This window comes from Myotis daubentonii, chromosome 3, assembly GCF_963259705.1.
Source record: "Myotis daubentonii chromosome 3, mMyoDau2.1, whole genome shotgun sequence".
Taxonomy (NCBI): domain Eukaryota; kingdom Metazoa; phylum Chordata; class Mammalia; order Chiroptera; family Vespertilionidae; genus Myotis; species Myotis daubentonii.
Genome location: NC_081842.1, coordinates 216,239,868 through 216,265,278, shown reverse-complemented (window position 1 = coordinate 216,265,278; position 25,411 = coordinate 216,239,868). Strand labels below are relative to the sequence as shown.

At 50.6% G+C, this 25,411-nt stretch overlaps 3 protein-coding genes and 1 long non-coding RNA gene across 25 annotated transcripts in view; 3 read left to right on the top strand and 1 right to left on the bottom strand.

The window, feature by feature from the left end:
• The window catches only part of CAMTA1 (calmodulin binding transcription activator 1), a 683,296-nt gene extending 676,085 nt beyond the window's left edge, over positions 1–7,211 (top strand). For all 11 annotated transcript variants that reach the window (XM_059691394.1, XM_059691396.1, XM_059691393.1 and 8 more), the window contains one exon: positions 3,913–7,211. In XM_059691394.1, the coding sequence (XP_059547377.1) occupies positions 3,913–3,945 (33 nt within the window). In that variant the 3' untranslated portion in view covers positions 3,946–7,211. The remainder of the gene's footprint in view (positions 1–3,912) is intronic.
• A 1,615-nt stretch (positions 7,212–8,826) lies between these two features.
• VAMP3 (vesicle associated membrane protein 3) lies at positions 8,827–16,304 on the top strand. 2 transcript variants are annotated; one of them, XM_059691388.1, is made up of 5 exons: positions 8,827–8,961; positions 11,304–11,385; positions 14,434–14,592; positions 15,362–15,413; positions 16,142–16,304. In XM_059691388.1, coding segments are annotated over exons 1-5 (315 nt in total). In that variant the 5' UTR covers positions 8,827–8,959; the 3' UTR covers positions 16,162–16,304. The 2 variants fall into 2 exon arrangements, with proteins under 2 accessions (XP_059547371.1, XP_059547370.1); XM_059691387.1 differs by lacking the exon at positions 8,827–8,961 and having other exon boundaries at positions 11,239–11,385.
• Positions 16,305–16,861: 557 nt separating this feature from the next.
• LOC132231731 (uncharacterized) lies at positions 16,862–17,831 on the bottom strand. Its single transcript, XR_009452132.1, has 2 exons — positions 17,576–17,831; positions 16,862–17,531 (listed from the first exon to the last, which is right to left on the bottom strand). It is a non-coding gene; the product is annotated as an uncharacterized LOC132231731 (long non-coding RNA).
• A 2,666-nt stretch (positions 17,832–20,497) lies between these two features.
• The window catches only part of PER3 (period circadian regulator 3), a 51,631-nt gene continuing 46,717 nt past the window's right edge, over positions 20,498–25,411 (top strand). For 8 of the 11 annotated variants that reach the window (XR_009452129.1, XR_009452130.1, XM_059691383.1 and 5 more), the window contains exons 1-5: positions 20,498–20,619; positions 20,946–21,381; positions 21,800–21,945; positions 22,747–22,862; positions 24,087–24,288. Coding sequence is in view for 8 of the 11 variants with exons in the window: in XM_059691383.1 (XP_059547366.1) it covers positions 21,164–21,381; positions 21,800–21,945; positions 22,747–22,862; positions 24,087–24,288 (682 nt within the window). In the remaining 3 variants the exon portion in view is untranslated. Of the gene's footprint in view, positions 20,721–20,945; positions 21,382–21,799; positions 21,946–22,746; positions 22,863–23,246; positions 23,291–24,086; positions 24,289–25,411 lie in introns of those variants that run through there. The other 3 variants (XM_059691378.1, XM_059691385.1, XM_059691386.1) reach the window with 3 other exon arrangements.

Below are 25,411 nucleotides of genomic sequence, written 5' to 3'. Positions count from 1 at the left end.
AAGAGGGAGCGGAGCCCAGGCCAGCAGTGGGCGCTCCCACTTCCCTGGTCGCATCTGATGGGAGCCGGTTTCGGGGGGGGGGGGGGGGGGCACTGGATGGGATGTGTCACCGTGGGGGCGTTTCAGCCTCTAGGTCGTCTCTCTTGCCTCTTCTGGGAAGGGGACCTGTTGGAGCACAGACACCTGCTCTGGGTCCTCCTTCTTGGGCCTCGTCGTCTCCTTCGTTTTGCAATCCAATGGGCTTTCTGGAAAACGGCAAGACCTCTTTCCCTGAGCTCCCCACTCATTCTGGCTCGGAAATACGAGCAAGCAAGTAGACTCTCCCCGAGATGGTGACTGTGGGACTGCTGTTGTGTGTCCTCGCTGTGGTCGGTAGGGTTTTAGTTGACCTGTGTGTTTTAGGGATTATTTGTAACTTGGCTAAGACGAACCAACAAGTTCCTGTAACTATCGGAAACACTCTGATTTGAAACCTCTATTCCCTAGAATTCGTTAACAAAAAATGACAGTATCAGGTGTTGTTCTAAACCACTCCAGTAAGAGAACTCATTGTTTTCTGTGTCTTTGGAGACAGTGCGACATCCACACATACTTTATTGGATTGGTAATTGATTGAAAACAAAACAATCAGACACCTCTCTTACCCCGACACTGCCCTCCGGTCCCATGGAACTCCGTCCGGGTTCCCGTAGGGCAGACTGTGAGAGCCTTAGCGGGGTCTACACACCGCAGCTTGGAGAACGAAGGTGAAAATCTCTCCATTCCCCTGATTCTTAGGCCCACTCTTTTCACGTCTCGAATCTATGTTGAGAAATCGACACGTGCATTTGATGGGGAGGTACTTTTTCTCCCTAAAACGTTGGCATAAACTCACCACGGGGTCATACAGAGGACGACATCTGAGAATGGGAAGATGCGATTGTTCTCATCGGTTTTCAGCAACACACTTATCTCAGCCCAGGGACGTTTTCCAGATGCGTCTTCTGTCAAGTGTTTTGGGGAAAACCAATAAAGTGAGAACCTGAGAACACACTCCTTTGTTCTCCTGAGATCCTGGAGGCAGCAGTGGCCTCGAACCCCTGCACTGCCGCCTGTTAACTGGAGCATCAGCTGACGGGGCAGCAGCTCACGTCCACAATCCCGTGCTGTCCATTTACAAACTGGGGAGAAGGTGGTGTCATGAGAACTAGAGAAGGTCACAAGTTTTAAGTCACCTGTGCAGCTATTGGAACATAAGTGTTCTCTTCCCTTTTCTGCAAGTCCTCCCTCAATGACTTCCTGTTTTTAAAAACATACCTGAGTCATTTTTTTTTATTGATTTCAGAGAAGAAGGGGGGGGGGGAGAGATAGAAACATGAATGATGAGAGAGACTCATTGATCGGCTGCCTCCTGCACACCCCCCACTGGGGATCGAACCCGCAACCCAGGCGTGTGCCCCGACTGGGAATCGAACCCAGGACCTCTTGGTCCATGGGACGACGCTCAATCCATTGAGCCACCACGGCCCGGCTACCTGAGACATTTCGATGTCACAATGCCAGTGTCTGCGCACCTCAGCACGAAGCTGAGAATGGATTCTCCACATTAGCTCGGGAGTTAGATGGATCTGAAACTGTCGGACGACCTCCGTGTCTCATTTCCCTTGTCAACCGCCGTAGCCATCTCTGCCCTTAGCGGTGTGCAAGGCAGTCACTCGTTTCATGGCAGCCTAAAAACCTTATGAAAACTTAGCTGGCTTTTTATTTCAGAAAGAAACTGCAAACACAAACATGGCCATTTTAACTCAAGAAAACTTCAGGCTAGACCCGTCGTGACCAGCTGACGACAGATTCTTTCGTGTGAAACTGTAAAACGTTTCTGGTTATACTTCACTCCCCTTTCATCTCATCTCGATGAGGAACTGGGTATTTTTAAAGCATCCCTGTGTCCCTCTAGAAAACGGAACGGCTGTCTTTGGTTTATGCTGTCAGGTGTGGAGTTAAGGATTCTCCCTCTAGAGGTCTCCTCGCGCTGGAGTCATGTGTATTTGTGAATGAGTCCCGCGGGAGAGCGGAGATACAGTGTAGCACTGGAAGCAGCATGCACACCCTGCCCTAACTCAGCACCTGAGGTCTGCGCAGGCGCAGACAATTGCATGCCCGGAAGTACACGTGGCATCGCTGCATGCCTTGCATTTCTCCAGCCAAAGAGCTGCTAGTATAGACGTTGCATGTTTAAAAATTGAACCCAGACTACAGCATGTTTCAATTTTTAAAACGCCACCGACTGATCAAGTCTGCATGTCCAAAATCAAGGACCTAGAATGATGCACCCCTCTGCGTGGCCGTACCCGGGTTACTTCCTAACCCACGGTGTGTTTCCTTACAAAACTGAAAACTAAGTAATGCCTGGGTGCCGTGGTGAACACAGCAACGATTTCTAAACGTGCCTGTTAAGAAAGGGATTTAACCGTCTTGAAGATCCCCGGTTTGATCGAGCTGGGCTCGCTGAATGCCGCAGCTAATCAGACCAGCAAGGTGCCCCCTGCTGTCCTGCCCTTTCCTATTAATGACGGTGCCATGGGAGCTTCGTCCCTGAGAAGCGGTTCTGCGCGGAGGCGGTAAATAGAACCGTCGTCTTGAACGGCTGTCCCAGCAGACGCGCCACCTCTGTAACAGACGCCTGGATAATTCGCCGCGGGGTTTCGAATGTCTCCTCCCCACGGGGTTTCCAGAACGTTTTCTGCCCGCTCGAGTTTATCCAGAAAGTAAACTAGCATTTGCTTTGCAGTGAAATGTAAATGTGCTGATATAACTGCAGGTCCCAGGAGAGGCGTGACACTCCGAGACCTGAAACTGTGGGATTACTGACCTCCCTGTTAGAGGTCCGGGTCCGAAAGGCGCGAGTCAGACAGGCCAGGCTGTGCAAGTACAGCCCCTCTGCTGGCCGCCGTCACCTCTCCCGGGTTTGGGAAGCAGACGTTACCATGGGGCACGCAGGGCTGCGAGCTGCCCGTGACGCCCGCGGCGGGCACCGGCCTGGGAGGCTAGACCCCGGAGTCACTGGCACGGGGTCCTTCTGCCGTGACGGCGGGGGTCTTGATTGGTCAGTGAGGAGAGCTCTTCTCGGCGCTCACGGCCTCTGCCCTGGTCCCTCGTCTGCATCGGGGGCCCCCCTAAAACACCGCGGCGAGTGTTTACATGAGAACAGACCGGAGGTGGTCAGTAACCAGTCATTTGCTGATACCGACTTCCCAGGACTCTGTAACAGTTGCATTTGCATGTGGTTAGCACACCATGTGGGACACCTGGAACCACGTCCCTTACGTGCATTGCCCCCTATTGCTGCCCCCCGGGAGCAGGGGGCGGTGACCAGACCTCTCCTCTGGGAAGCACGTCAGGAGCATGAACACCAGACGCCCCTGGGGTGAGCCCGAGCTGTGCAGGTGTGAGCTCAGGGCCGCGACCTCTGACAACCTTGAGTCTGCGAGCAAAGGCAGCTGGTTTCCTAGGCCAGGCCGCACCGCATAGAGGCGTGTGCAGGCCCCCTCACTTGCGTCACCTGGAATTACAGGAATTACAGGGCGCTCACGGTGTCCACCGGGCCAAGAAGAAAGCTGTTTGAACCGTTAACACCGTCTGAGACGCACACGTGACTGTTGCGCTCGATTCGTGAAGTGGGTTTCGGTTCTGCTTTGTGTTGGGAGCAGGTGGCGGCAGAGCGGGGGTTCAGGAAGGGCCCCCCTTCCTCTGGAGTATGACCCCCAGCAGTTAAACGGGTTCTTTTGGCATCAATCCTCAAATGGTCTTTTTCTTCTTCGTCGTCTTCTTTTATTTTTTTGTACTTGAGAGGGAATGGGAATGCCCTTTCCTGGGTTTGGTCAGTTTCACTCTATAGTGACCACCTGGTGTTCTGTTTTGTTTCTCTTGCAGAGTGAAAGAATTGAAAAAGGCCAAGGAACTTGAAGACATACAGCAGCATCCCTTAGCAATGTGACATTGCTTTTCAGACTGTTTTCATTTCTGTTTTTAGCAGAGACATGCAACAACACACAAGCGCGCGCGCGCACACACACACGCACACACACACACAATCCCTCTGCAGTTTTGGAGAGATCAGCTGCAGGATTTTAACAGGAATGTTTTGTTCATTGCATTTGCACTTTCATGGACAACTTTTAATTTGATCAGCGAGACATCATGGAACTCAGTCTTCTGTTGGGTCGCGGGGAAACCAGACGCCGCGAGGAAGGGAGAGGCTCCCCTGGGGAAGCGGCCGCTTTCCTGCTCACATAGGGCTGTACTCAAACATCGCGTGGAACTGTACAAATATTTATACCAAAAATATAGGGAAGAAGTGGTGGGGATGCGCTGGCAACACGAGAACGCTGCTCCCGCGCCTGCCAGTGGCTTCCAAGAGGCTGACTCTTCGGGATTCGTTGTCAGCGGAGGGCTTAGATCACCCCAATCTTTATTGCGTCCGTGCGTTCTCATTTCCTTCACTGTTCCGTTTGTTCTTGTTTTAACCTCGACAGCACACTTAATGCAACTTTTTAAAAAATCTGCAGGTTTTTAATGTCTTGTGGAAATTTGCAGAGGGGCGGGCGTGGCAAACGGGTAATGCATGGGAACTGAGGAGAAACCGCTACCAGAGTGAAGATTTATTTTCTTGCCCCCCCCACTCCCCCCACCCCCCACCCCCAGGAACCTGCGAGGACTCATCGTGTCCCTTTTCTCATGTTCAGCACTTTAATTTTTTTGCCTTACTTTCATGTGCAATGGGGGTTACTTAGAGAATCGGTAGAGCATGTAGCTTTCTCCAGTAACCCTGGGAAGTGTAGTCATTCTGAGGAATCATAAACCTTGCCTGGACATTTGCCACCTAAAAGATCAGCGTGGTGCTGCGTTCTGGCCAGTAAATTCCATATTTTTGGCTATATCTCATCCAAACAGAGCAGTTTCTGTGTATATATAGAAGGTAGAGATGGAAAGTGAGAAATATTTGAAAGGGATTATATTAATTGCTAAATATTTTATTCACAAAGGTCAATAACATGGCAAGATAAAATTATTTGTATAGTTTTGTCTGAATGAGCAAGAAAAATGTGGATGTATTGTTTGTATATATTGTATATATTAAAACAAAGAGATATGTGCATGAAATCAAGAAAAAAGAAATGAACACAAGCAAAGCATTAGTGGCTATGGTCTGTAAAATGAAACAAAAAAAAAACTTTATTTCACTATAAGAGTACTTTATTTTAAATGTTCTTTAGAAGAACATTTTGCTAAAGCATGACTAAACTGCAAATAAAATAAAAATAAAAAAAGAGCTACTGTATTTAGACTTAGGAGAAAAGGCAGAGTAACATTACTTAAAAAAAAGGATATGTTTACATTTAATTTTGGCTACCAGGAGTTTATTTTATTTTATTTAAAAAAAAAATTTTGCCAATGGTGCCAAGTAATGTGAATGCTAATAATTGCTTAAGAAAATTAAGTTCCTTTTGCTAAACAGATAATCATAAGATGAATCCGTAAAACAGCTTAATACCATCCACTCGCTCCAGCGAAGAATACTTAGGACGACCAAACCCTGACAAAAGAAATAGTGCGAAAGGTAGAAAAATGTCTCACGTTTTCATGTCTCCTGCTGGAAATCAGAACATGTCATTTAAAAAAACTGCACACAAAAGAAATAACTAAAACTTTAAGAGATGCAGACTGGTCTTGTAGGGATGTCACGGCACATGACTATTTTCACAGAACGAGGAGCCAAAGAAATCTGATGCTTTTAAACATTCAACTACTAACGTCCCATCGAGGAGAGTCCAGTTCGCATCTGCCGATGCCAGTTTAAAAATTCCCAGGTTACGTTTCAGGACCAGTTGGTGTAAAGCTGACATCATCGTGTGTGTGTGTGTTTTCTTTTCTTGGTTCTGGCTGCCAACTGTAAGTTCAAACTCAAGGCTCGTTGTGAAGCCTAAAAATATTCACAAATAAGCTTTTAAACTGGTGTCTTTTCAGAAGGAAGGTAGACACAACAGGATCGAGGTAAACACTGGGGTCAGTGCTCTTGGTGCCTTTTCTATAATTGTACTTGTTTTTTAATTCCTTTCACTGCCAACCTCAAATTACTGTACAGTATACGTCTTACTGCTTGTGATCAGCTTCGACCACAGTGACAGCCCCACAACTAGTAGCCATCTGTACATTTGTAAACTGAGCTGACTCAATTTTGTTATTTTAAATGTGTGGGTTCTGTTACAGCTGTTGCAGTCCTCCCCCCCACACCCCACACCCCACACCCCACCCACGATCCCTTTTATTTTACAGTTTAACCTACAGGAGGACACAGTCATTTACACACACACACACACACACACACACACACAATTGCATTCCTAAGTGGGAATAGAACGTGAAAGCCAGCTCTCTCAGAATATCCTGTCTTAATGCCGAATTTAGATGTTTATTCCATTTATTCTGGTACAAATAACTGATCTTTTGACAAGAGTAATGACCTCAGTGGGTTTGCTTTAACCCTCACACTTATTTTGTTCATGTTCCACATGCTACATTATTCGCTGAGCGAGTTAGACAATTCGGGAAGAGAAAGACTGATGGAGAATTGGGAGGGTTCTCGCGGAGGGGACAGGAAGTAGCAGTCCAACTGTGAATCCTAGGGGGGGTACCAGTACGCTCCCACCGATACGAAGCACTTCTGACCGCTTTTCCTCGGTTATGAATCTTAATTTTGAATATAAGATGATAGGTAAGCGCAGCTTTCTTGGATAATCTGAATTCCCAAGTGCCAGGAGTAGATTTCATTATAAAAGTTAATAGCTAATCTTATTCTGTCTCCTGAAGATTTCATTGCTATTCTTGTTACCCATCTGAAATCAGCTGTACTGTGTGAACGAAATAAAGACACTAACTCGAACCCCTTTCTGGCTGCACGGTCGCTTATGGCAGTTCCACACAGTAGTTGGCGCCCAATGGGGGGTCCCTGAGACTTGCATGTAAAACTAGTCTAGATGTCTTCTTTTTTGTAAGTTTTATTTTTGTAATTGTGCATGTAAAGCATCATTGAATCAATGGATCTGTTGAAGAACTCAGCTGCTGGAAACCATGCAAAATGTTTTGAATTGCCCTTAAAAATATGGAAAATGTTTTCTGAATGCTTTATATTCTTTCTGCTGTAAATTAAAAATGAAGAAAATTTCCCCATATTATGTGTGTGTGTGTGTTGCTTTAACTTTACCTGATACTGCAATCCAAGTTGGATGGGCATGTTTCAAACCATGTGAAATAATTTCAAGTACTTCCTTAGATCCAGATGTGACGTTTTGACATTGAATGTTACATGGTTTCAAACATGGCCACGATGGGGAAAATGTCATAGTAGATCCACGGTTTCCAGAACACTTTCAACTATGTTCTCAGGCACCACTCAATGTATCATTTGCCCCAGTGCAGTTATTTGAATGGTAAAGACACCAGGCTACATTTACCTTTTCAGGCCCGACCTATCAACCAGGAGGTCACGGTTCGATTCCCGGTCAGGGCACGTGCCCGGGTTGCAGGCTCCATCTCCAGTGTGGGGCGTGCAGGAGGCAGCCAACCAATGATTCTCATCATTGATGTTTCCATCTCTCCCTCTCCCTTCCTCTCTGAAATCAATAAAAATATAAAGATCCATAAATAAATTCACCTTTTCCGTTAAAGTCCTCTGAAGTCTGTTAAAAGGCATGTCCAGCTGACTCCTCCCTGGTGGCCCCTCCCCATCTCATCCGTCTCAGCACCACTGCCAGACAGATTGCACGCTCTGCCTGGGGCCTCGATGGTTTCTGCAGCCACTGCATTTAAACGACATGTCTGTCCAGCCTTCATTCCATCTTATGTCCACCTGTGCCCCAACCTGCTCCCTCTGGTTGGTCTGTGCCATTTCCACTATTTTCTTTGTTCTTGACCTTTGTTCATCCTTTGGTGGGAAAGTCTCAAATCCCACCTCCTCTGTGACGCTCTCTTGTCTATTCTAATATATACTAACATTTCACTTTTCAAATTGTTCCGTTTACAGTTGGAAAAGACAGGTTAGTGTTTATTTTCCGGGTCTCATCTAACTTGCCACATGACCTATTAGTGTTTTGTCTGTTTTTAGGGCAGGAGTTGCCTATGTTGGTAGGGATACTTTGTTACAACGTGAAAACGCTGCCAAGTAACCCTCTGCGTTCAGCTATGTGCCTCCGCCTCCATAGGATCAAAAGTTGGAGACCTACTCTGTGCTAGGGACCCAGGAATATGCAGTGTAGAAACTGCAGCCCCTTATGTGCAGTGACAAATACTTATTCGCATCACGAATACGAAGACAGCGAACCCAAACCAATCAGTGTCTGATAAATGCCCCAAATGGACTGCATACCTCATTTTAACAGGTTTCTTGGGAAAATGTGGGATCTGCGGGGCTGCTAGGTTAATGTGGGGAACAGGAACACACAGATGTCTCCAACGTAGACAAGCGGCCCACCTGGTTTACCTGCAGTCCCTCTCCTGTGGGTAATGCACCACGTCCCCCAGGGTCCGCATGGGCGGCGGGCGGCGGGCGGCGGGCAGCAGGCGCCTGGGACAGGAGCGGGCGCTAACCTACCCGCGCTCGGCTGGCAGATACCAGACCCCAGCGCTCTCGTGTGGCCCCGCCCCCAGCGCTCCGCCCCGCCACGCCCACCGCGGCCTGCGCGCCCCGCCCTCCCATCCGGCCCCGCCCCTCCGACACGCCCACCGCGGCCTGCGCGCCTCGCCCTCCCATCCGGCCCCGCCCCCTCCGACACGCCCACCGCGGCCTGTGCGCCTCGTCCGCCCATCCGGCCCCGCCCTGTGACGTCATCGGCCCCTGCGCCGCCACCGCTCCGCCCAGGTCCTGGCCTCCGGTCCCTCTCCGCCGCTCCGTCGACACTCGCCCGCCGCCACCGCCGCCAAAATGTGAGTGACGCCGTGCGAGCTGGACGGCTGCGGGTCCCGGGGGGCGGCGGCCCGCGACTGGGAGCCCCGCCTGGCCCGGTTCCCGGTGGCGGCCTTTCGGACGCGGGCCGAGGCCGTGCGAACCTGTGCGAGGCTTCCGAGGCCGGGGTGGGGCGCGGCCCCGGGAGTGCGGGCTGCAGACGGGCGGAACGACCCCGCGGCGCCGCCGACCGCCCCGGAGGGCCCAGCGGCTGTCGGGGGGACCCGGAAGGGGCCAGGGCGGGGCCGGGGGCTTTCCAGATTAGGAGTGCCCGCCCCGCCCCGCCTCCGTCCCCGCCCCTTCCCGTGCCCTTCTCTAACCCCCCCAACCCCCCCGACACTGCCGGGGTCCCCGAAGGGGCGCTGGTCTCTGCCGGGCTGCTGCAGGGCTGGGCTCCGGAAGTTGCCAGGGAAGGGCCTGTCCTGTCTCCAGGCGCCCACGGTCAGAGTGCACTCGGGCGTCCCGGGGCAGCGTGCAGACACTGTGAGCCACGAACCCTGCTCCCTCTCCAGCCTGCTCATGGCCCACGGAGAGCGGCGAAGGGAAGCGTTCTTCCCCGGGCTCCTTCCAGAAACTAGGGGCCCCACTCTGCAGGGTGGCTGCCGGGGCCGCTGGGCCAGGAGACCCCAGGGGTGAAGGTCCGGGTCCGTGGGATTACACAGCACCTGGTCTCAGCATACCGGCCCGCGGTGCTGACTGCCCAGGCCTCGCCTTACCCGTCTGTAAAATGGGGATAATAGTAGTATCCCCCTCAACGAGTTATGAGGACTGAATGGGAAAATGCACCAGTACTGGCCTCGCAGACACCTGCTGCCTCCGTGGCCTTTGACTCGCGGTAGAGCACTGCCTGCTGGCTCAGTGAGTCGGTGGCTGCTGTCTGCAAGGCACCTGCGAGGCGCTGTCTTAGAAACAGGGAGACCTCTGAGACACAGGGGCCTGTGAGCCTTTAGGATCCGTTTTGATACACAGTAGGCCCTAGGGTTACGTCGGAGATACGATCCCCTTAGACTTTTCCTTATCTAATAATAGGCATTTTCTGTGCCTAATCAATGTTACTGGTTTATTATTGTTACTTTTGTTCCTGGTATGTAAATGTTGTACTAGATGCAGAAAAACAAAACTTGACAAACAGCAGAAAGACTCGGATCCTGGTGGCTCAGAAATTGGAAATGACCCAGCATACTTTTTCACAAGGACATATAGGATCTGACTGCCTCCCATTTACCTGCCCTTTTTGAATAGTAATACATCAGGCCCTCGGGTTACGTCCGAGATCCGTTCCTAGGGCGAGACTTACTGTGATTTTCACCGTAAGTCGGACCCCACCTACGTAAGCACCTACGTCACTCACATGGAGCACAGACACAGCAGTAGTGAAGTGAAACAGTAAAAAAAATTTAAAAGAAAGATAACAATTCCTGACCTTTACTTGTGGTAAATAAATAATAAAAAACATAAAGCACATATGTACATACATCGAAATGACGGAATTTTTTTTAATAAATAAATGGGAGATGGTGGCGTAACGGCGAACATACATCAAGTCCGACGTAACCGAGGACTGCCTGCATATAAAATCAAATCAAAGGGTTACCAATGAAGTCATGGAAACTGTAAGGTCTTCAAACCCAGAGTGGTCAAGGAAGGTCTGCCTGGGGAGAAATACGGCGTTTGATGAGACGTTTAAAGAGAGGGAGCATTGTTTGCTTGTTTCTGTAAATGCCCGTATTTACCATACTGGAAAAAGCATTCCATAACTATCAGAGGAATATCGAGTGCTTTTAAGTAGATGTGTGGCTTGAAAAAAGTAATTAGAAAATTGGAATGTAGAGTTTATCTATCTTAGGACCAGGTTCTTCAGTGATACAAAGCAGATTCTATTAAACCTCTCCTTAGACTAGTGATGGCGAACCTTTTGAGCTCGGCGTGTCAGCATTTTGAAAAACCCTAACTTAACTCTGGTGCCGTGTCACATAGAGAAATTTTTTGATCTTTGCAACCATAGTAAAACTAAAACATATTTTTGATATTTATTTTATATATTTAAATGCCATTTAACAAAGAAAAATCAACCAAAAAAATGAGTTCGCATGTCACCTCTGACACACGTGTCATAGGTTCGCCATCACTGCCTTAGACCCTGGTCACTTGTCACGTGTGGATGAATGTTGGAAATTCCAGAGGAGTTAGAAGAAATGTCGTTAGAACCGTTGTTCGTTACTCGTTTTCTGCTGTAGTTCCGAAGTTACTGGAATGACTTCGTACATACAGAAATGTATTTGGAATGCTCCTCGACTGACGCTCGTGCCTTTGCGTGTTTCAGGTCTACGGGTGCGCCTGCAGGTCCAAGCGCTGCCTCCGGCAGTAACCGCAGACTTCAGCAGACACAGAACCAAGTGGATGAGGTACTGCTCTGAAAAGATGAAAAGATGAATTTTCAGTCAACATGGGAACACTCTGGAAATAATTATTTAGGAAGAGTGGCACAGAAGGGTGAACATAAAGTAAATTCTGACCATATCATAAAAGTAACACAGTTTCGCCCCTGCTATTCTGGGAGCCGTGATCTAAGCAGAAGTCAGATTCTTCTGCTTCCTGCTTGTTTTCCTGAAACAAATGCCCCTCCCTGAGGGCATTCCTCCCAGAACTGCCTTATAATGTATATTTTCCACACAAAAAAAAAATTGGAAAAAAGAGAACTACTTTATAAAATAGGTAATCGAATATTCAGAATTAGATCTATAGGTTGTTCAAGCCAAGACCAATCCTTCTGATCAGATTTTCCATCAAAACGCTGTTCCAATAGCCTGACTTTCTATTACTCAGCCTGAGCAGGCCTCTAGCATCAACTCCAGTTGGTGCCATTGACATGCAGAAGGCAGATGCTGGCACAGTGCTCTAGCCCCACAAATCTGCGTTTGTGGAATTCTTGAGTTAGAGGGTGCTCACAGCATCTTCGTTCTGCCCTATGTTTGCAGACCCACAACGGAAGATGGGCAAATTCAAACTACTATTTCCCTGTCCCTAAAAGCCATCATTGTCCAACAAGGATATCTTGGCCTTTCTGCATGTAGCTGCCTTAGAAAGCAGCGTTCAACTTCTGTTAAACCAGGAGCCACACACTAGTACATGGTGATGGAAGATGTGGTGGGCATGCAGTGCAGCATACAGATCATGTATCCTAGAAATGTACACTGGAAACTTACATGATCTCATTAACCAGTTCACCCCAATAAATGTAAGAAAAATATAAAAGTAAAACTTCTGTTAAACTATGTTTAACTGGATTGCTAAAGCATATGGTAATATTTTTATATGATGGCTTTATGAACTTCTGAAAATTTTGTATTTTCATGCTAAGAAACCCATTCTCATTCCATCTTGCATGAAACTTTTGTTTACTTACAAAATCAAATTGGGTCCCTTTTCTTAACCAAAGGAATTTTAAGGAGCGGTGTTTGTTTCTTTAGTTCAGGTGAAATTCACACAACATAATTAACCATTTGAAAGCGTGCAGCTCAGTGGTTCTTTGTTATAGTCACAGTGTTGTGCAACCATTACTTCTGTCTAGTTTCACAATTTTTTGTCATCACCACAGAACACCTTGTACACATTTAGTAATGACTCACGCCCCTCTTTCTGCTGTTCTCTCCCATTCTAACTGGCTTCTGCTGCTATGAATGCTCTCACTCTGGATCTATCACACAAAAGGAATCACGCACTAGGTGGCCTTTTGTGTTTGGTTTCTTTCACTTAGTATATTTTTGATGCTCATCCATATTGTAACAAATATCAGCACCTTGTTCCTTTTTATGGCTAATATTCCATTGCATGTGTATACCTTGTTTATCCATTCATCGGTCTATGGATTTTTCAGTTGTTCACCTTTTGGCTTTACCAATTATGTTGCTTATAAACATTTGCATACAAGTTTCTGTGTGTGCATATGTTGTTCTTTCTCTTGGGTATGTATCTAGGAATGGAGTTGCTGGGTCATATGGTAGTTCTGTGTTTAGCTTTGAGGAACCAGCAAACTTTTCCACAGCAGCGGCACCATTTTACATGCACACGAGCAATATCCAAGGATTCCTGTTTCTCCACACCCTCACCGACACTTGTTTTCCTGTTTCTGTTGTTGTAGACATCCTAGTGAGTATAAAGTCGTATCTCTTTGTGGCTTTGATTTGCATTTCCTTGATGACCAGTGGTGTCGAACTTTTCGTGTGTTTGTTGACCACTTGTATGTATGCTTTGTAGAAATGTCTATATCAGTCCATTGCCTTTTTATTAAATTTACTGACTTTAGAGAGAAAAGGGAAGAGAGGGAGAGGGAGAGAGCGATACATCAACTTGTCATTCTATCTATCCATGCATCCATTGGTTGTTTCCTGTATGTACCTTGACCGGGGATCAAACCCGCAGCCTTGGCGTATCTGGAACATGCTCTAACCAACTGAGCTACCAGCCAGGGCCACGACCACTGACATTTGACAGAGATTGTGATGACTCTGCACTAAGTACATCATTTTGGCAAGTACTGTCATCGTAACAATACTAAGTCTTCCACTCTGTGAACATGGGATGTCTTCACATTTAATCAGGTCTTCATTTTTTTCCACAGTGTTTCGTAGTTTTCAGTGTCCAAGTTTTTGCCTCCTTGGCTCAGTTTATCCATGAGTATTTTATTCTTTTGGATGCTATTGTGTACAGAATTGTTTTTATTAATTTCCTTTCAAATGTTAGTATATGGAAACACTGACTTATAGATGCTGATATTGTACCCTGGAACTTTACGGCATTAGTTTATTAACCCTATTGGGGATTCTTTGAGATTTTCTACATATGGGATCATCTGTAAATACGGGTCATTTTATTTCTTCTTTTTAACTTGGATGCCTTTTGTTGATTTTTCGTGCCCAGTTGCTCTGGCCAGAACTTCCAGTCCATGGTGAACAGCAGGAGAGCGTGTGGGCATCCTTCTCTTGTTCCCTGCTCTTAGGGGGAAAGCTTTCTGGGTTTTGTTCGTTTGTTTTATCCTTACCCGGAGATACGTTTATTGACTTGAGAGTGAGAAGAAGGGAGAGAGGGATGGGGGAAGAGAGAGGGAGAGAAACATCGATTGGCTGCCTCCCATACATGCCCCGAACAGGATAGAACCAGCACCCTTTTAGTGTCAGGGACAGGACGACACTCCAGTCAACTGAGCCACCGGCCAGGGCAGCTTTTTGCTTTTGCCCATTGAGCATGGATGGTAGTTGCGGGTTTTTTCCCCAGAAATACCCTTTATCATGTTAAGGAAGTTCCCTTCTAGTTCTAGTTTACTAAGTGTTTATTTCATGGAATGGTGAGGACTGGCCCCCTTTTTAATGAAAGTTTGGCTCAAAATAACAAAGGGCTGACCTTTTGTCCTTCCGTTTCTTTATGTGTGACGTGGTGGGGTCATGTTCCTTCAGGTGGTGGACATCATGAGAGTGAACGTGGACAAGGTGCTGGAAAGAGATCAGAAGCTCTCCGAGTTAGACGACCGCGCGGACGCACTGCAGGCAGGAGCTTCCCAGTTTGAAACAAGTGCTGCCAAGTTGAAGAGAAAATATTGGTGGAAGAACTGCAAGGTAATCCTCTTCAGTTCGTCTTTACGTTCAGTCCCCTCTGCATTCTCGGGGTGGACAGAGCCCACAAATACTGGGGTGCACGAATCTTGGCGGTGAGTTTGACTCCCCAGGGGAATTTGGGTTGACGCTGAATCTAAACACTGACTGTACACCCTTTTCCATCCCCACAACTAGGAGACTGCCGCGTTCTGTGGCTGAGCTTGGGAAGCATGTAGACAATAAAAATAAAGTTAAAAAATAAAGAAGCAGCATGTAGGAGTGTCAAATCCGTCACAGACATTAGCCCTCCCAGCCCCGCCCCCGGCGGAGCCCTGCACACAGGCTGCCGGGAGAGGCGGCGGGGTGAGTGGAAAGAGCTTCCCCGAGGCCGCAGTGCGCTCGCAGAGGAGCCGAGAGCAGCGCCACCCAGGACAGGGCCCCTGCAGGTCTTACGTGACTGTCAGAGACACGCGCGGCCACCAGATCCCTGTGTCCTGCCCTCCCCTGGCTTGGAAGTGACACTTCCCATACTGCATGTGCCCGGGAGCCCCTCCCGATGTGGGGAACTCATACACAAACACGTGCTGCGGAGGGGCCGCAGGCCATTTGAGGGGCTTAGGAAAAGCGGGTAAGTAACCTTCCGACCGAACCGAGAGCAGCACGTTCAGGCGTTCACAGCGGCATTCTCTCAGGCCAGTGACCTGACCGCCTTTCCGTGACTAGGGCGGCGGGGCGCTCTGCAGTCAGGCAGTCTTTCTTTGGGGAATGTGACCTGGACCTTTCGTTGCAGATGTGGGCCATAGGCATCAGCGTGGTGGTCATCATCATCATCATCATCATCGGTGAGTTCTGTCTCAGCTCAGCGGAGCTGCCGACTTCACGTCCGGGGCAGTCTAGTCCACAGATTCTCGTTCTCTTCAGTAAATGTCTTAAGCACGAGTGTTGTATGATGGACGTCTGAGGTATTCTGTGTAAACATGAATGCCTTGAAACTCGAGAAAATGTATGCATTCCCGCTGGCCTACCCGTGTTCTCTCTGGATATATTTCCATCAGAGGTCGCCTTCTGTGGGAAGCAGTGTAGTCTAGCAGTTCACGGCACGGGCCATCCTAGCTCCACCGCCATCCAGCTGCGTGGCTGTGGCAAGTATTTCAGTGTCTCTGAACTTGAGTCTCCTCGTTTGTAAAGGGGGACAATAAGAGTACCTCCCTCACGTGTTGGTTATGAGGCCAAAACTGGTTCATATACAAAAAGTGCCGAGGGTGTTACCTGGCATATGATAATAATAGTTACGTAAATAAATAAACACACCCTCCCATCGTTACTGTTACCGCTAACGAGACTCCCTACAGTTCTGGAACAGCCCGGGGCCGTGTTAGCCCCGTGCAAACACACCTGCGAGCCTGCCTCTGGACAGTCTGGTCTGGCCTGGCCGCCACCACGTGTAGCTGAGCCACGGGGAGAGCCGGCCCGGTGCCTGCTCCGCTCACAGGGGGGCTGGAGCGCGAGGCTCCTGGATGCGCCGGAAGCTAATGTGTCTCCTTGCTCTTTCCCTCTCCCTGCTCATTAGTGTGGAGTGTGTCCTCATGAAGAACCAGCCAGCCTCCAGCCTGCGGTTCCGGAAACCTCTTCAAGACTTTGACTTAGAGCCTGCTATCTTATCAAGCTTACAAACTGTAATGTGTAAAATGATTATTCTCTGCTAGTTAATGTAAAGTTTGATTTTTAGGAAACGTGCCCTTTTTTAACATGCACTCCAAACCAGAAGTGTGGTCAGCCCAGCCCGCAATTTGCACAGTGCCTTCACCACTTCACAGGGCTGATGGGAGACTTCTGGAGTCCCAGAGTGCGTAACCTCGCAGTCGCATTGTCTAGCGATAGCCTTTAATTCCAGTTCGGGAACTTTCTTCCAGGTTAGCTGTCCTCGTCGCGTGACCTTGTCTTCAGAACCACATTTAAACCTTTGGGTAATCAGCTCTCCCGTCTGTGCCTTCCAGAGAGAACACTACTGTCCCCTCAAATCTGTGACCACGACAGGTTGTGCCTTATTTGCTCCTTTTCTGGTTCCTTATGCGAGACCCTCTACTGTTTATAAGCACTACTGATGCTTTCACTGTGTTTAAAATAAGACGCTGGTAAAGAATTTTTGTTCTTACATTAGATACGAAGATGTTTACTTTCTTGTTACTGTTTTGTATCATATTTTTTAAATATTTTAATCAGAAATAACCTCTTTAAAACATTTTGATAGAACTATGGCTATGACCAAAGTTCCTATTTTGCCAAAAACTTAAATCCAGTAAAATGCCCTTGAGTCTGCTCCTGACATAAATTCCAGAAAGTGACCAATGGAACGCCAGGTGCCTTCAGAACTCAAGTTGTAATATTGCTTGTGAAGCTTCTACATCCTCAGGCCTTTCTTGCCTTAAAACCCTGCAGGTGTTAAACTCCCCTTCCTAGTCAGCGCGTTTCCTGGGGTTAGAGAAGGTTCCAGCTAGACCCCGACCCTCTCGCACCCAGAGACAGATGGCAGGACACAGCCGTGGCTCCGTGTGTCTCTGAGAATGATGTGAGCATCAGCATTGTCGCCTTCAAGGAAGACCCTCTGTGAACTGGTCAGGAGTGGCCCAGGCCTCACAGCCTGTGGCTTTTTGGAGTTTGTTTCCATGTTTGTTCATATTCCCCTTCCTGAGTCTGTCTCCGACATCAGCTGCCGGTTAGCACTGGTCAGGGCGGCTGACTTCTCACAGAGAGCTGCCCGAGACACTGTCTGTCTCGCTGTCATAGACGTAGGCTGTCCGCACAAGGTGCTGCTTTGTCCCCTGAGAGAATTCTGTGGAGATGCCAGCATCAGGCTGTGCGGCTCAGGGCGGGCAGTCAGGGAGGAACCGAGACAGGCAAGGAGGCCCCGAGGGAGAAGCAGAGGTTTACACTCCGCCTGCGTCCTGGGCGCTCACACGCTAGCCCGGGCTTGCAGAGCAGGCAGCCGAGTCCGCCAGGACACGGTCCGTTCCTTTGGCATCTGTCCCCTACGGCGCTGACATGAGTGAGAACCCGCCGGCTGTGAGGAGGAAGCCGCCGTCAGTGTAGGGACGTCCGCCCCCTCGGCTCAGGGTCTCTGGCCGCGTCTGACGTGGAAACTGTGGTGCTCTCTCCTTGGCCTGTGCTCAGCCCCATGTAACCCACCGGCTCCTGCATTAACCCAGGATGCCTCGCTCCTGCCTGCATGTAGCTGGGAACTGCCCACTGTAATGACTTCAATAAAGGTTTATCAACATCATTCTGGTCCTGTGTTGCTTATAGAGGAGGAGCTGTGCCTGGCCAAGTCCTAAAACTGGCGTTCCTTGCTGTGCCCCTGCCTCCCTAGCATCCCCTACACGCCAGTCCCTCCCTGAGTCCCCCAACTTCCTGTTACCCAGCGTATCCCCCTCCGCCAGTGAACAGAGCAAACTACCCTCTTGCAGAGTGCTTTTCAGTATAGGAGACGGCGGGCGGGGGGGGGGGGGGTGGTGGCGGGGGCTGGCTTTCTCACGGACACCGAATCGTCAGCATTTGGCTTCTGAATTCTTAAGTATGTGGTCTTTCAAGGTGCTGTGAGACTGGCCTGCGTGTGGGACAGCAGGCCGCTGCCCGCCTGGGACGGGGTATCGTTTGGGAGGTGAGGGACGCTTCAGACACGTGGTTCCTGTTCTGATTCTGCTTCTCTCTCCCCTTGAACATGGTCTCTTACTCAGCAGTCCCTGGGGAGCCATATCATGCAGTGGAAGGAGACTTACGTTCTCAGTAAAATGTCCATTTCCATGGCATCCTATTGGGAGAGAAGAGGTGGACTTTCCCCACTGCCTTGGACAGATGAGCACTCCTTTTCTTGTCCGACCGACTGTTGTCCTGGAAAAGAATTGTGCCTCTTCTTCAGGTCCTTCTTATCATGAAATCTGTAGAACTTCGGTGCCATTTTCAAGATTTTGAAGGAAATCTACCATGTATGGGCTCCTCTTTCTCTGCCCTCCCTTAAATGTCAGGGTTCCTTGGGGCAGGGTGCTCAGCCAACTTGTCTTTCATTCCACTCACTCTCCCATCTATTCCCATGTTTCGGTCATGAGCCTGCTGATGCCTGGCCAGTTAGACATAGGCCTCCCACCTCAATATGAACCTAACAGCATTAAGTATTTCCCCTGCCTCCCACTGCTATCTGTATATATAAAGGCCAAGTGACCAGAACCCAAGGACGACCGCCTGCTTTGACAAGCACTGCGCCCCGATTGGCCCCCCAGCTGCCTGCGGCCCCTCCCCGCCACCCAGCCTGGCCCCCCATCGGCCCTACCCCACCCCGATCGGGGGCGGGGCCGCCCCGCTGACCTCCTGTCCCCCCCCCCCCCCGCCACCCCAGCCACAATTGGAGTGGGCTGGCTGGACCCCGCCTGTGCACAATTCGTGCACCAGGCCTCTAGTCAATAATGTCCACCCAGAGAATGGCTGAGAAATCCAATAGCTACCTGACAACTCTACTTCTCAAACATAACGTGAAAATGTAACTCTCAGTCTTCCCTCTAAGTTTATGTCTCATCACAAATGGCTCTACTTAAACCAGACTCAGGAGTCACCTTGCTGCTCTCTTCTCATTCCATCCACAGGGCTCTGTGCCCCCAAATGTATCTTCTTGGAATCAAGGCCTCCCAACTTTGAACTATTTCCTGTGCAGCAGTCTGATACAAATCACTGTCTTGCTTAAAACCCGCCCCTTTCCACTACCATTAGAAATCCAAGTTTCCCTAATGATAAGGCCCACTGTAGTCTGGCCCTTCCTAACTTCTGACCCCAACTGGCACCATCCTCCCCCTCCCTGTTCTCCAGGCAAAGTATCCTGCCTTTCGGTTTCTCACCAGCAAACCTGCTCTATGGCAGGGCCTTCCCCACCCCCTTCACACACCCAGGTTTCAATTTCACCTTCTCAGAGGCCTCCCGGATCCCCTGCTAATGTGCCTCTTGCCGCCTTCACCCCCAGGCCTGTCCTAGTTACACCTTATCCAGTGGTTCTCAACCTTCTGGCCCTTTAAAACAGTTCCTCATGTTGTGACCCCCCAACCATAAAATTATTTTTGTTGCTACTTCATAACTAATTTTGCTACTCTTATGAATTGTAATGTAAATATCTGATATGCAGGATGGTCTTAGGCGACCCCTGTGAAAGGGTAGTTCGACCGCCAAAGGGGTCGCGACCCACAGGTTGAGAACCGCTGCATGCTTGTTTCATGTTCTGCACAGCACCTGCCACCTCCTGAACTTTATGGAGTTGTTCATATGTTTTATGTCAATAACATGTGGACTACCTGAGTGGCCACAACGCTCTCCCCGCCCAGGGGCCACACTCATCCCTACCCAGATATGCATTCAATAAATACTTGAATGAATGCAGTCTGACGAAAGAGCTTCAGAGGCGAGTGCGATCTGCCATCATTTGGAAAAAGATGGTTTATCCAACACACGGCATGAACCACGGGCACACTTCCCTTCCTATGCAATTCCTTTCGTTCACCCGACAAACACTGAAGATTTCTGATGGACAGGCCCTGGCGAGGGTGCAGGTCCGCACGGTGCCGTCCATCTCGGATGAGCTGGTGCACCCTCAGCCTCCGGTACTTTAAAACGGGCGTCTCCACGCCCCCCTTTCCGGGAGGCGCGCCCTTTACAAGCACCGTCTTCCTCCAGGGCCCCGCCCCCTGCTTCCCCGCCAGCCTGTCGGGATTGGCCAGCCTTCCGCCCAACCGCGTGACGTAAGGCGCTCTGGGGGCCTTCGCCCCCGCCCACTCCCCTCGGGTTACGTAACCTGGGCGCCCCGTCCGGGCCCCGCCCCTGGACCAATGGGAGCCCGCAGAGCTCGCCGCGGCGGCCAATCGCGCGGTCAGGGGGCGGGGCCTCATCACGTGGCGTGCGGGGGGCGCGGCGCCTGGGACCCGCTGCACGCGGCTGGCCTCGGGACTCCGCGGCCCCGCGGGGCTGGGCGAGCGCGGCATTGGGGCCCGCGCGCGGCCACGCAGACGGCGGCGGGTGAGTGCTGGGGTCCGGCCGCAGGTTGTCCCGAGCCTGCCGTCCAGGCTGGGACCGCGGTCCGGCAGCACCGCCCGCGAACTTGGGGTCCCCGAAACTTTGTACGTGAAGTTGCCCGCCCGCGCCTCACCGGGTCCCCTTTCTGGCGCGCGCCGGCTCTGCAGGGCTGCGGCGGGCAAGTGGTGAACCCGCGTCAGGCTTTGCGGCCGCCGGGGCCGAGGGTCGCCTCCAGGGCTCCCAGCCGGCGAGCCACAGCCGGTCTCCCGCGTCCAGTGGCCCGTTTCGCTTAACATTGGTCACTTTTCTCTCCCCCGCCCCACCCCCAGGCTGGACCTCCCGTGAGCGGAGACACCCACGATTGTGTGGAAACACTGGAGAGAACCGCCTCCCGATGACCCGAGATCAGTAATCGCCGATTTGTGTTGGCCGGTCGTTTTCCCTGTAGCAAGGGCGCATGGACCAGAGTGAGCAGTAAACTTCTGTCGCTGGTTACGAACTAGGAAAGAAGCGGGCAACAGGCTGAGACTGCCGCGAAGACCTAAGAATGTCCAGCAGTCAGTCTCCTGACTCCGGGGGGACTGAACCGGATGACCTTGCAGGACCCGGGGCCAGCGGCACCCAACCCCCTGATGACCTTGCAGGACCCCCGGCCGGCCGCCCCCGCCCCGAGGTCCCCCGCCCCGAGGTCCCGGGGAAAGACTCTGATGAAAGGCGGAGCCAGAAATACCAGCTTCCGAGCAAGTACCTGGAGAGCCGCCACAGGTGACACTTACAACCTGGCTGGTTTGTTTTTCCTCGCCGCCTGTTGTAAAAGGGACTGGAGGGTGTGTAGGTCTTGTTGTTCTGTTTGTAAGCAAACCTAGGAGCAAGTTTAGGGCGGGAACTCCGGGAACCTGGAATGAAATGCTCTGGGAAGCAAGTAAATGACCGGAGAAGTAGATGAGGAGGAGTTCAGGAGTTTAGCTGAGCGGAGGCTGGGGTGGGAAGGGGAGTGGGAGATGTGTGGCCGTGTTCCCAGGTTCCGTGGCTGGCATTGCCCCGCCTGTAAGACAGATAAACCTGTGGACTCAGACTTGCGCCACGCTAAGCGCTTAGAAAGTTGCTTGGCACGTAACAGGCTGTTCAGTAAAAGTTTGGTTGTTGCTGAAATGGAAAGCGTGAGTTTGTTTTGATCTGACAGCGACCGGCAAGACCGGGACAGAGTTTCTGAAGAACTGATCATGGTTGTCCGAGAAATGAAAAAATACTTCCCGTCGGGGAGACACCGTAAACCGAGCACCCTGGATGCCCTCAGCTATGCCCTCCGCTGTGTGCACAGCATACAAGGTAAACGAGCCGGAGAGAGCGCGGTCGCAGGGACGCCCTTGCCCTGGGACCGCAGCCAGGCCCGAGGAGCTGTCGGTGTGGTCGCCGTCACAGGAGCGTTCTGAGATTTTCATGGTGTTTTAGGGAGGATGAGCGAGTCCATGAGGGTCTTAGTCTTTCATTCTGGGAGACCCCGATTTGTGCAGTAGCGGGGTGCAGTGTTGTGCGTGTCTCTCGCAGGAGAGTCGAGTCTAGCACAAGCACATGTTGAAGGAGCATCCATTCCTGTGGATATTAAGGGGAAAATTACATTTGGCTAAGTACCGGTTTCACACTTTCCCTGCCTCACACATACTTTTAAAACGCACTCCTGACAGTACCAGGAGTTTACCACATTACGAAGGCGCAGTTATAAACACTTTTTCCTTCCGATCTCTGACTTTTCTTCTCACGGGATTTCGTAAAGTACACGATCTCTAGCCCAACCTCAGGGGCTATGTATGTGACGCGTGGCTCCGAGGGCTGGAGTAACGCTTCTGTCGTGGTACCGCCCTGTATGTGCATTTGGAATGGTGGGGTTCAGTCCCCCCTTTAGGACCTTCAGTGTTCTGTTCCTTGCGAACTAGAACATGCAAGATTCCTAAAACTCAAGATCTTAAGTTTGCACAGCGATAGGTATTTCGGGTGAAAGAAGAAAGTGACCTGGTTTCGAGGAAAACACGGAGGGGTCCTCTTGAGAAACGCCAGCTTTGCTCGTCAGAAACGTGGTTTCCTGGAGCTGCTGTTTTCACTGGACTCCCTATTTATTTTCCTGTTTCTCAGCAAGCAGTGAGTTTTTCCAGACTCGCAGTCCCCATGGAGCGCCTCAAGCAGATGTGACCGTGTACAGTCTTGGGGAGCTGGCCTCCATGGCTGCAGAGCACACTTCCAAGAACACAGTAAGAGTCCGCGCATTTTGCCATCTCCTCCTGGGGGATTTTCCTAAGCCTGATCTAGACACAGATTTTAAAAAACAATAACCAAGAGTCGCAGTGACCACAGATGGAGGTAAACAGGAGGAGAAAACTGCCCGAGAGGCCCCGTGTCGCTGCCCCAGCCCTCGCCGGGGAGCAGGTCCCTCGCAGGGAGCAGGTCCCTCGCGGGGAGCAGGTCCGCGGGCAGGAAGCAGCGCAGGCGCACTTGGCTCTTCGCCTCGGTCCTGAGGCACCCCTGTCTCCTTAGCATCCCTGAGTTCTCTCCAAGACAAAGATAACACCGCAGGGCAGTGCCCCGCGTCGTATTCTAATCTCCGGATTGTTAATTTCTATTTATATCATTCTTAGTTCCAATACCTACTCCTTCAAGTTGTAACAACTGGATTTCACAGGTGAGTCAAGATGATGCTGTCATTTCTTTAAAAATGTTGGAAGAGACATGTAGTATATCCCTTTTGAGTCTCTGTCGACAGAATAACGTCACCTCGTGTTTTGTTGGTATGCTGGAGGCTACTTACCTTTATGTTTAGATCTCAACACAATTGCAACGAAAAGGTTTTCTAATATGGGGACCTGAGCTATCCCTGATGTCACCGCAGTGCTTCCATTACTGACTGATGTGCTCATAGCACATAGTAGGTGCTACTGAGATTTAAGAAAAGGAAGTGTAAGGACACATTTCCCCTTGCAGGTCTTTCAGATCAAGCGAGGGAGGAAGACGTAGGCCAGGCTAGCAGCAGCGGCGGCAGTGGGTGGTTAAGCTAGGTCCTATGCATGTCTATTGTCACACATTCGAGAAGCAGCTCTTAGGTGAGGAGGCTGGTGAAAGACCACACCTTAGAGGTGACTCTTGAGCTTGGTCTGAAGCCTGGACTGTGCTTTGGTGAAGAGGAGACAGCCTTCAGGTGTCGGCACCGTGCGCACAGGAGGAGGGATCGAAGTCGCGTAGACGCAGTGGAGGGGTGCTTCGTCCTGTAGAGGGAGCTGCCGTGTGTCTTGGCCCAGAAATCAAACCTTCAGAAGGCTTTGCGGTGACAGTTAAAAGTACATGTCGAGAGCTCTGTTGCGTCTGCAGGACGTGTGTGTCCTGAGCTATTGATCACGGTAGACATCTAGGAGAATTACCTTTTGGGGGGTCTGGCTAGTAAGTATCTCAATATTTGCATTTGTTTTCCATGCTTTCCACAGGACACCTTCGTGGCCGTGTTCTCATTGGTGTCTGGGAGGGTGGTGCACATCTCCGAGCAGGCGCCTTCCGTCCTGAGCTGTCGGAGAGAGTCCTTGGCGTCCTCTCACTTCGCGGAGCTGCTCGCCCCTCAAGATGTGAGGACGTTCTACACGCACACGGCCCAGGCTCAGCTTCCCGTCTGGAGCAGCTGGACCCAAAGAGGTAACGGCCCGTCTGTACATGTCTCCCTGCCTCCTAGAGGTCGCGTTCCTGCCCCAGAGGCGGCGCAGAAGCCCACGCATCATTCAGAACAGGCAGACGGAACGGCTTTTCTTTCTTCCTTATTTTAAAAAGCAGCGTGTGATGACAATAACACTTTAAATGCTTCTAAAAACAAAGATGCAGTAAATTTGCTTTCACGTAGTCCAGTTGATTTCATAGAGTATAAATCATAACACAGCTTGGTCGCCACAGCCTGCGTAGCAGGTTAGTTGCTATAAAGGCTCTGCTTCTGGGAAGTGAATGGAATTAAGTGTTCTTCCTCTTATATTGACTTCGTTATGTGTGAGCTCTGCTTTGGAGATAAGCTCCTGAGGGTTAGCTTTCTTCTCCCGCTTTTCTTGTCCGTACCAGTTCAGGAATCTCATTCCTTTTTCTTCTGACCTGGGAGGCCTGTTTGCCATTGATTGTGACATCGGTCCTGTGTGGTCTCTGAGTGACCCGTCATTGCTGCTTTTCGTCTCCCTTCCACGCCGCGCTTTGTGGAGGGTCTCCTACAGAGCTCGCTATAGATGAAATCTCTGTGATTTCACCTCTTGTAGAAAAGCACGTGAACAGAACTGGCCGCTACCCCTCTCTCAGCGCGCGGCCGTGGTGTGGGCATGCTCGCTGCTGTGAAGCGTCTCCGAGCCTCTCCTGCGAGTGGAGCTCCTGTCTTCCTGGTTTTTAACCCGGTGCTGGGCCCAGTGCAGTCTCGCCGGCTTCTCTTTCCAGGCCCAGGCCGTGGCCCGTCTTTAACGCACAGACGGTGTGAGCTGTGGAACGCACACCTGTCGTCCGGCTTCCTCCTGGCTCCCTCTCCTGTTGCCGTCACCCAGCAGCACTGATTGCCTTCCTCTTCTGTCCTGAGCGCGTGTGTTCGGCCTTTCATTGTTTATAGTGTTTCTCTGCGTTTAGTAGTCACTTATTCCTTCCGTGAACATTTACCCGCGATCCCCGTGGGCCCGCCCCGGCCCAGGTGCTGCAGTCGAGGCGGGAGCAGAGCAGCCGGACAGTGTCTGCTGCTCGCTCGCTCGCGTTGCCCGTGTGCGCCTTCCTCTTCGCCTGTGGAGTCTCCTCTTCTCTC

Coding starts and splice junctions, on each gene's coding strand:
- VAMP3 (XM_059691387.1), top strand. CDS start 11,254: ATGTATTTGGAATGCTCCTCGACTGACGCTCGTGCCTTTGCGTGTTTC. Junction 14,593..15,361: donor ATTGGTGGAAGAACTGCAAG/GTAATCCTCTTC, acceptor CTTTCGTTGCAG/ATGTGGGCCATAGGCATCAG. Junction 15,414..16,141: donor CATCATCATCATCATCATCG/GTGAGTTCTGTC, acceptor CCTGCTCATTAG/TGTGGAGTGTGTCCTCATGA.